Source organism: Drosophila elegans, unplaced genomic scaffold, assembly GCF_018152505.1.
Source record: "Drosophila elegans isolate 14027-0461.03 unplaced genomic scaffold, ASM1815250v1 contig_476, whole genome shotgun sequence".
In the NCBI taxonomy this organism is placed as follows: Eukaryota; Metazoa; Arthropoda; class Insecta; order Diptera; family Drosophilidae; genus Drosophila; species Drosophila elegans.
The window spans coordinates 20,349,160-20,359,304 of NW_024545863.1; the positions used below are offsets into that span (position 1 = coordinate 20,349,160).

At 42.2% G+C, this 10,145-nt stretch overlaps 1 protein-coding gene across 3 annotated transcripts; it reads right to left on the bottom strand.

Annotated features, from left to right (window-relative positions):
- Positions 1 to 177: 177 nt before the first annotated feature.
- On the bottom strand, positions 178 to 9,742 carry LOC108139204 (serine/threonine-protein phosphatase 4 regulatory subunit 3). Of its 3 annotated transcripts, none has more exons than XM_017261846.2 (10): positions 9,521 to 9,742; positions 5,534 to 5,936; positions 5,279 to 5,451; positions 4,138 to 5,076; positions 3,800 to 3,977; positions 3,486 to 3,741; positions 3,148 to 3,420; positions 2,948 to 3,081; positions 2,052 to 2,818; positions 178 to 1,851 (listed from the first exon to the last, which is right to left on the bottom strand). In XM_017261846.2, exons 2-10 carry the CDS (start codon positions 5,643 to 5,645, stop codon positions 1,753 to 1,755), a joined length of 2,931 nt encoding a protein of 976 aa, XP_017117335.1. In that variant the 5' UTR covers positions 5,646 to 5,936; positions 9,521 to 9,742; the 3' UTR covers positions 178 to 1,752. The 3 variants fall into 3 exon arrangements, with proteins under 3 accessions (XP_017117335.1, XP_017117336.1, XP_017117334.1); XM_017261847.2 differs by having other exon boundaries at positions 2,948 to 3,060; positions 5,279 to 5,466; XM_017261845.2 differs by having other exon boundaries at positions 5,279 to 5,466.
- Between the last annotated feature and the right edge of the window lie 403 nt (positions 9,743 to 10,145).

The window sequence follows — 10,145 nt, forward strand, 5'->3', positions numbered from 1 at the left end:
GATAAATGTGTGGATACGTTCTCCCCGTTCTAATATATAGGTGAATTATAGGTTTTGGGCGTGGACTTCGTGAAGGTGAACGACGATCGGTTGCTCGAGAGAAACCGTTTGCAGTGACAAGTTCTTTTTAACACTAAAATAAATAAATGTAGTACAGTACGCAACGCACATGGCAAATACGATTATTAACAAATAACTTTATTACTTTCTGTCAGTGTGGTTGTGGGATGTCGATTGGTTTGAGTGTGAGCGAGCGTATGTATGCGTGTTTGGGTGGAGCGGAGTTTTACCAAGTGGGCCCTACTACATTCGTTAAATACAAATTAATATTATATTTAAATATGAAAAAAAACTTACACGAAAACGTAAGTAGACTAATTTACTTTACTTTATTGTTGTTTGTTTGCTGATGTTTGTTTTGCCCCATTTTAGTTTAACTTTACGTTCTATTTTGTTATCATTATAATTAGTTATTTATTGATGTGTGTGTGGTTCAATAACGCAAGGACAGCGCAACAATTACACAGTCAGACAACGCTTTTTAAGATTTAAGAGTTCTGATTTCAATCTGCTCGATATTGTGTAAAACTTCCGCATTGTGTTGAAGTCCAATTGTTTGTGTTTAATATCGGCGTCAGTGGTGCAAGGGCAGTCATTAACTAATCGCGTTTTGGAACTGACTAAATTATATACAAGGTTCATTGGGTTCAAGTGCCATCTGCGTCTAACTCAAGGGGTTAACAAAAGTTGTCAAGTTGGCCATGGCATCTAGTTGGTATTTAGAAAACAATTGCAACATAAAGTACACTGAATCTTAATGAAGCACATATTTCAATGCTTTAGGAATAGTTCAAAAATTTAAAATTAACATTATTAATATCTTTTTACGTTGTTTTCGATGTTACAGCTCTGTTTACAATAGCCAACTTTTATAAGGGGTCTCGCGATAAGAACTGTTTACTCAAATTGGCAGTTGGAAACAGTGCCGTGTGATAGTGCAATTGGCAGGGAATCGTTCTCATAGGTGATTATGGTACAAATGATTAAATTTAAACGTTAAAACTAAACTAGACAAGATACATTTTGCAATTGTCCTTAAAATACCGGCAACGAATTATTGCACAAAATTAGATTGGTATCCCCACAACATTCTAGGCCAGAAGCCAACTTCACAGGATTTGTTAAGCACTGTCATACAAGGGACATTGCGAATGGATGCGTCTGTATACAAATGTCCTACACCACTTGACGGCTCCTCCTCCTCACCTGCGTCTCTGTGTCGGATTTAACTACTAAATACATTTTATTTTGGTTTGTTTCGTTAATGCCTTTCCAACTCTCGAACAACACGCACTCAAATGCATCTCTGCCTGTGGGATGCTGATCAGTTATAGTTATCTGTGTTTTCATATGCATATATATTTGAATATATATATTTATATGTAATTATTTAATTTAGTAAAGTAAGATTTATAATTTCTCGTTTACTTTAGGTGTTTTTGCTTTCTCCTTTAAAATAAATTTTATGCTAAAATTTAATTGTATGTTTTCTTGTTCGATCTTACATCGTACGGCTGTCCGCTGTGCTGTATGTCTGTCGTTGCCGCCAATGCAATCCTAACATTCGTTGGTGTGTGGGGGTCAGTGTGTTGTTGGTTGTTTGTTTGTTGTTTGCCGTGGTTTGTTGTGTTCTGTTATGTGTGTGTGTGTGTACTAATTTATAATTGATGCTGCTGTGCTCATCGTCTGCAACTATGCCAGACGAGCGCGCTTTTGTGCTTGTGGCCCCTCGGAGTCCTCGTCCTCCTCGTAGTCATCTTCGCCAGAATCACTCTCGTAGTCCACCAGACCCTGGGTAAGATAAAGCCAACATTAGATATGTTTTTAAAAAGTGAAAACTTGTAATCCGAAATCAGAACAGGATTTAAAGTCTGGTCGGTAACAGTAACTTTTTTAATGAGGTTTAACAAGCACATATTACAGCAAATACTTTGGCAGTTTCATAAGCCCTGGGTTTGCTCTTCAGTGGAAATTAAACTTCTTAAATGTACCTTTTTGGCCGTCGCCTTATCGGCCTCACTGCTTGCAGCCTCTGTGCTGTTCGCATCCTGCTCTCCACTGTCCGGGCTGCTGGCGTCATCGCTGGGCGGCAACTGGGCGTCGGCGTTCTCGATATCCGGACTGGAGACAGCCGGAGCTGGGGACAGGCTGGGCGAGCTGGTTGTGGCCGCCGCCGCCGTCACAGACGCCGCCATGGCCGTGGCGATCGTTGAGAGAAACTGTGAAGCTGCCACGGCGGCCACCGTCGCCGAATCGCACAAAGCTGCGGCCGCTGAAGAGCCGGGCGGCGAGGACGACGACGACGAGGATGAGGACGAAGACGCCGATGATGAGGACGTGGAAGCCTCTAGAGACGAGGATGATGAAGAGGGCGATACACTGGCGGCGGCCGACTGTGAAAGCTCCAACTCCTGGCTTTGTGGCGCCTCCACGCTGCTCAGCTGCTGTTGCAGCTCCGCAATCTCGGGTTGTGTCTGTTGCTGGAATGGGTTCTGCTGCTGCTGTTGCTGCTGGTGGTGCTGAAGTGCAATGTTGGCAGCGGCGGCTAATTGCACCGCCGCCTGCGTCTGCTCGTCGGCAGAGATCGCCTCGGGGCTACTGCTACCACTGGCCACCGGAGCGCCTGACGATGCGGACGTGGCAGTGGATGACGCGGTGGTGTTCAGGCTACCCAACAATCCACTGTGTGGCGACGTGCTGTGTGGCGGAGAGGATTTCTGCTGGTTTTGTGTTTGCGGGCCATTCTTTTCGCTGACGGCTGGAGGGCAAGAAGAGTAATACATTGATTAACTAATTTCCCTAATACTATCATGAATATTACTTGTCTTGCTTACTGATATTACTTTTGAAATCTTTAATTTTATGTAGACTGAAAGGAATTACTTACATTTCATAACATTGCTGTATGTGTCGATTTCCTCAGAAAAATCGTCCTCTTCATTGAACCACATCTCCTCCTCCTCCTCCATTTGCCGCTGGTCACGACGAAACCGGCCACCGCTACGGATGATGGGCAGGCCACTTTAAGATAATACACCCAAACATTTTCACATTGTGTTGGAGCACAAGCGCCATAGCAACACTTACCCGTCCGTTCGGTTCTCCATCTTGTCGCGGTCCTTGAGTCGATCCTGGTACTGATCGTATCGGTTCTTCAAGTACTTGAATGTCTGCACATATTCGATTTCATCAAATATCTTGCTGAAGTTCTCCACGAAGTAGACGCACAGAGTGCGGATGTCCTCAAGTTTTATAAACTCAAACAGCTCCAAGATGGCCGACTCCAGCAGATTGTAGCGGCCGTTGTTGCGAATAAAGGCATCCACCACTGGCGCAAATAGATTGCACTTGACAATGTGTCTGAAGGATAAATTGATTAGTAATGACGCCGATAAGTTTACCAAGAAGAAGAACAGTTTTCTAACCTATTGTAGAACTCGTCTTTAAGTGCAATTATCTTGCGGAGCAGTCGCAGAGCGCCGAGGACAAGGAACGTGTGTGTGCTTTTCATCAGCACCAAAATTCGCTTGAGGAGATCCTTTTGCAGTAAGAAGTTCTTGATGTGGTAACTGTGATGCTCCACGCAGAACGATAGAATGTCAAGGACGATGCCCAACAGCTGGGCCGTCTGATAGTCCTCGTTCTGCGGACGATCACCCATCGTGTTATGCATCAATGGAGCTGCAAATATCGAACGGTTATATCGCTGAACATCCAAGTGCGAAGGGCGACAACTTACCCACTAACGTCTGGACGCTGTATTTGTAAAAGAAGTTGAGAAAATCGCCCTTCTCGGTGAGCATGTTCTCCGGTTCCAACAGGATCTTAACGATGCCCATCAGCTGTACCGCAATGCCCAGCTCTGGCTCCGAGTCGTTCAGCATTTGTTCGATGGCAATGTTCAGTAGCACACGCTCCTAAGTGCACACAAGAGGTGGTAAACAAAAATAAGCATTTTTAAGTTCATGAAGATTAAGCGGGGAAAAATACCATAAAAAGTAGGAAAAACTTCAGCATCTGAAGAAGTTTCATCCTTAACTACAGACATAATCAATCGCTCGTTTAAACTAAACTTACCCCTTCTGGCCTATTGGCCTGGTTTAGCGTGTAGTTGCGCACCACCAGCGGCGAGAACTCAACGATGGCCGTGAGGATGTCGATGGAGGCCGACTTGGTCTTCTTGTCGTTCATCACGAGAGTGAGTTCCAGCGCCTGCAGGATGCCCAGGCAGGTGAGTGTTTTGTAGAACGAGTCCTTGCCTTGCGGCTGCAGGTTCTGGGCAAAGTTGCAGAACTCCTTCAAGAAGAGGACTGTGTCGCGGCGCTTTGTATCGCCGGTGGCTGGATCCGTGAGCACGGCAAACACATCAAGCAGGAAGCGCTCATCGTCCTGGATCATTGTCACAATCTCTACCTTGTTAAAGAAGATGAAGCTGGACAGCGTGTTCAGCATGTTGTCCTCGACAAAGACCGAAGGTGTGGGCAGGATGATGTCCTGGATATACTGAACACGGAACGTCTGGTGGATCTTGGCCAGCAGGTCCTGGTTCTTGATCGGCACAGCCTCGCGGAACTTGGCCCACTGCTTTAGATATTGGCGATGTTTCTTTGGCTGGGCCACACTCGGATCATACTCTAGGCAACCGACCACGTCGAAGATTGTGTCATCCGCAAACATGATCTCGAAGAGCGCGTTCTTATTTAGCAAGAATATGTTCTTGAAGATCTCGAACAAATGGTGCAGACCCTCGGTGTTGTCCAGATCCTCGCACACATGGAACAAGTTTAACAACTTCTTGATATAGCTCTCCGATTCCAGGGCCATCGAAAGCTTCTCCTTGCGCAGCGGTGTGGAGAGGCAGCTCTGTATCGTCTCCGAAATGTCCTCCAGCCGGGAGAGCTCGCAGGGTGGAAGTTCGATGGGTGGAGCCGTGTCCGACATGTCCTCAAAGCGCTCGTCCTCCGACTCTTCCACGATGTCCTGTGTGATCTCCACAGAGGGGTCCTTGCCTTGCACCTGTAGGATTATTAGTTTTTGATTTGTCGTTAAATTCTATAGAAATTAAATGAGTTCCTGAACCTGATGACGATTTGTAAGCTTTATAATGATTGTGAAATAACTAATTGGTTAGTAAACCAATTAAACAAAAGCTTTCAAATCAATTTAATCGAAATGAAATTAATTCATTAACAATCTATAGTACCTTTGTTACGCTTACCTGACATATCTTCTCCCATATTTCGTCACAACCTGCCTTTTCCTGAAAACTCAAGGCCAGATCAAAGTTGTCGCCTTCGGACCAGACAATCAAGGTGTCCTGCTGCTTCTGGTAGGCGGTGTCCGGTTGTATCTTGCTCTCCAAAAGCAAGGATCCATCGGATTCGGCCCGCACTAGAAGCGAAATGCCTGAAAGTAGTTAAAGTATGCGAAAACTTAGACCAGGCTCTAGGGCTTGGTTGACAAGTTAACCCACCTTTTAGCCTGTCCACGTAGGTGGAGGACACGTGGCCAGTGCCACGATCATCCCACTGGCGCTCCGCATTCAGCGCGTACAACTTAACGCGTCGGCGGGTGTCGGTCGTCATGATGTTGGTGCTACTGAAAGTGCTCCTTTGAATTTTCACGCTGCTTTCCTTCGTATTCGGTTGAGTTTCGATTTGAACTATAAACGCGGGTGTTTGCGGCTTGAAACCGTTCCTCTGGCTAGGGGCTATCGGCTAGGCTATGCTACTTGGCTAATTTAAATTAGGATCTTGAATTTAGAATTCAAAGGATTCTTCTAATCTCTATGCTTGACTTCTATATCCATGATAGGCTACCACTCCAAGGTCGGGTGGGGACTATTGGGATTGGGATGTGCCCACGACAAGACTGCACTGTAAAAATATAAGGTAAAGATCATTTTAAACTATATTCCATTATGTATTATAAAATAATTACAAACATAACCCAACTTATTCAGCGTTTTATAATATAAATAATGATTAATTTTATATTTTCTGTTAATAAAACAATTTTCACAAAATTAATATACGTTGAATGACAGAATGCCAACAGTTTACTGAGTTTTAAAACAAATTTCTGAATTTACATATTAACACATTTAATCTGCTATTAGAATCGAAACTAAAGCAGTTTGTTTCTTTGTTTCATTTACGGTGTTGGCCTAATTTATTCAAAATAAAATATGTCAATGTTAAAGACTTCATTTAACAATACGGTAGTAAAGAAGTAATTACTATTTGCATTTAAAACAAATACAAAATAAAGCCACTCGATAAATTTTATTTTAAATCTGCGTTTTCATCTATAATACACCTAGTTCATAAAATAAAGGTAATTAGGGGTTCACAAATGCATCTTACATATACATACATACATATCTTATCTTATTACCATTTCGCGATGAATAAAAATGTGAAAGCTATGTTCGTAGTAAGTGTTTAGGGTGAAAGATAGTAGGGAGAGAACTAGAAAAAAAAGACCTTTGGACTAAGATGCAAAATTAAAAAAAAAAATAGAAATATGCTTTGCCCGGTCTGTTTACAAACATTAAGCGTTTTCCACTAGATCTAGGCCTTTCGCAGCGTGCCTGTGTATTTGTGGGGTTTTTGGTATGAGTGGGGTATACTATTATATAGCTGCGCTTTCGCCCTACGGCAAGTGCAAACACGCGCGCGAAGAAAACAAACAGCGGCCAGAGCGTAGGAGCGGGAGAATCAAAGAATGTAAGTTTGGGATGCAAGCAAACTATCCAATCTCTCACACAGAAAAAAATCAACTCTATGTCTAATCGAATTTAGTACGCCTAATATTAACATTTTTTATACAAGGCGTTTTTACTTTTAATTTTAGATATATTTTTTTTGTACAATTTATTTTGATTTTTCTTTTATCTTTTTAAATGTCAATTATATGATAAACACTTTTTTGACATATATGCCCTCAATGATATGCAAAATAAAAAATATAATTAAAATCTATAATTTGGTCCCGATAATCAGAAATCAGCGGAAATGGCTTACAAATCTAAATTCAAAAACCAAGTTTTGGGAATAATTCGTAATCGGACAAACGAAATATACATTTTTCCCCGTGCAAGGCGAAATCAATGGGCAAGTGTAAAATAATGTGCGAGTAAACAGAATAAGCAAGAGCTACGTCATCGTTGAAGAGCGCCACCTCAAAGTTGGCTATCCACCGCAAACATTTACGTCACCGCAGATCGACAGCAAAAATACATATACTTCCCCACCACCCACCGTACTACCCGCCCAAGGTTAGATGGCGCTGAGAAAATGCGTGCTCTGTCAATTCAACACGATTTGCTCAGCGATAAGGATCCCAGAAACGAAATACTATACTATACTATACTACTTTATACCAGTGGCAATAAAGCGCCCCAAAGGCCAATTCCGCACTGATAACACCCGGAGAATCGAGCGAGAGAGGCATGGATAGAGATTTGATTTCACACTCATAGGCCCGAGAATCGGTACCAAAACAAAAGCAGCAATTCAAAACAAACGTCTCGAGCGGTTTACGCAATCAGCTGCAAAAAAACGGGAGAATGCTCATGCTTAAAGTGCCACAGAGATTTTGGTCATTATTAATGTTTATTAATATAACCAGCAGTTATTATTAATGTTTATTAATATAACCAGCAGAAGGTTGCCAAAGTGCCAAGAGAAAATCTTTATGCAAAATGTGCCCTGGAGTCATCGATAAACCCCAACAAAGTACGACAACTTTGCAAAATTTTTCGCCCCAGCAACAATTAGTTTTTGATTGAAAGCAAGTGAGAGATACAGTTACGATCAAGATAACGGCCTTCTCGATTCAATTTCCTATTGAATTACACTTCAGTTCTAAACCTTATAAATTAAAACGATGATTACGTTTACAAATTTTCTGTGAAATTGAATTGAGATTCAGGATGGTGTTTTATAACAATATTAAATAAAATTACATTTGATATGATCAAAGTTTACAAAAACTGAGCAATACGGACTGTTTTACTTAACACCAAAAAGTTTTCAATCCGGGTTCGTCATAACACTAGAAACTTGATTTAAGGGATATTTCTTAGTTAAACTTAAACATTGTTTCTGCCTTAATAAAACTCCCTTGGGTTAATAAAACTACAGCTAATGATTTGAGCCGGAACTGAAGTGCTAAATTAGAGTCTCACTGCTGTCTTCTTCACACACACACATATACACACACACACATACGCGAAAGCTGCAAGTGTCCCGCAAAGGCGTGAAAAGGAGCGAGCAAAAAGGTGGGAAGGAAACAACGAAGGATGCAGGACTTTGGAAAAAAATAAAAATGGGTCCAAATGGTCTCCCTTTCCTTATATTTTTGCCTCCTTTCTCACGGAATGAATAATGGAGGGTCAGAAAGAGAAGAGTAGAGAGAAAGGGGAGCAGGAGTCTGACGATTACGAACGCGTCGTATCTTGTTTTTGCATGCATGACAATGTGTGCAGAATACGCGCGCGCTCGCACCAACACACTCGTAGAACTGAAGGCGTGTGTGCATGTATGCAACTTTTTGGGGTGGTAGTGGGACACGAAAGGGGGTGCGCAAAGAAACGGGCGGATAACTCGAAATTTTCACAATTATAAACACTCTCCGGTGCTATTGCAATGTCAGCTAGTTTCCTTTATTATTTACTCATTTTTACTTTTTCGCCCAACAGTTGATGTATTTTCATACGCGATACACACACAATTGACACACACACATACTGTCTGGCAAGTACATCGCTTTTTCGGTCGTCTCTTTTGCGGTTCATTTTCATTCAATAAAATTATTGCGAATGGCAGGCGCAAAACAGAATCGCACAAATTGCAGCGTATTTTGGGGAAGAAGAAGAGGCGTGTGGTAAAGAAAAATGCCGTCTCCCCACCATACACACACACATACAATAAACACGCGCACACCCACACACTACTGACCGCACGTTGTTGTTGTTGCAGACAGATTTTGTTTTGATTCGATAGTTTATTCCTGTATACATATAGCAATAACGCATTTTCCCCAATATTCGCTACCGATTTCGCGTTTAATTGAAACGCACACAAGACACAGGGAAAAGAAAAACAGACGATGGTGAACTCACCACGCTGCGCAAAACCCAACACACTACACACAGCGGAGAGCGGAGAAACTCAACACAACGTTCGTTTGATTTGTTGCATAAAGTGTGATTCAAGGGGGGCAGTATTCTTCCAGATCGGGATCCAATATGGGATATAGTCGGGACATGTAGTACAATATTCCTTTGCAAGGCCGTAAATCATCTGCGAAGTACGTGAGAAAACACAGTCGCAGTCAAACACACACACACTCGCACGCAGACAACACAGAAGCCGCAAGAGGGCAAGAGAGAGAGAGCAGGAGAGCGGGAGAAAGAGAGCGCGGGCAATACTAACTGAAAAAGTTATACACTCACGCTGCAATTCCTTGTTTCTGTTTTTCCGCTTTTAGTGCTTCGCACGTTGGCTGCATTCGTTCAGTTTATGTACAATTTACGCTTGCGCATATTTATGGGGGGACCACGCGCTATTTTCGACAATTCTAACTGCCCGGATAATTGTGATTTTTGCTATTTTCCGCGGACCGACGCTAGAGCGTTTTTGGTCTGACCGAAACGAAACGAGACGACAAAGTTGTGGACTGTGAGAGGATTCGCCGTAGCGACGCCATGTTGTTTTTCGCTTGAAGTCGCCGCAAAACAGTGTGCAATAACGTGTAAACTTTCTTCAATGTGTGACCATGTCGGTGGGTAATACGGTCGCATTGGAAAATTTTATTTTTGAAAATGTAGGCATTACAAATTTATATTAGATAATCAAATCAATTGTTAATCCTGATGTATTTTTAATATTATTTCTTGGCGTCTCCGACACTAGCAATATCCGTTTGGTTGCAACTGCTACGAAACAATTAGGATTTTTATTCTGTCAGGATTAAGAAAACCATAGCATAATTAGTGTTGAAAAGGATTGCCAAGCTTGAGAAACTTAGAAATGACAAAGATTTTAAGAATTCCTCTTTTTAAAAACTTATGTTAAGCC

What these genes read in the sequence shown, in the direction of transcription:
- LOC108139204 (XM_017261845.2), bottom strand. Translation starts at nt 5,645, where the DNA reads ATGACGACCGACACCCGCCGACGCGTTAAGTTGTACGCGCTGAATGCG. An exon ending in TATGGGAGAAGATATGTCAG is followed by an intron (nt 5,077 to 5,278) that starts GTAAGCGTAACA and finishes ATAATCCTACAG; the next exon opens with GTGCAAGGCAAGGACCCCTC. An exon ending in ATACAGCAATGTTATGAAAT is followed by an intron (nt 2,819 to 2,947) that starts GTAAGTAATTCC and finishes CTTGCCCTCCAG; the next exon opens with CCGTCAGCGAAAAGAATGGC.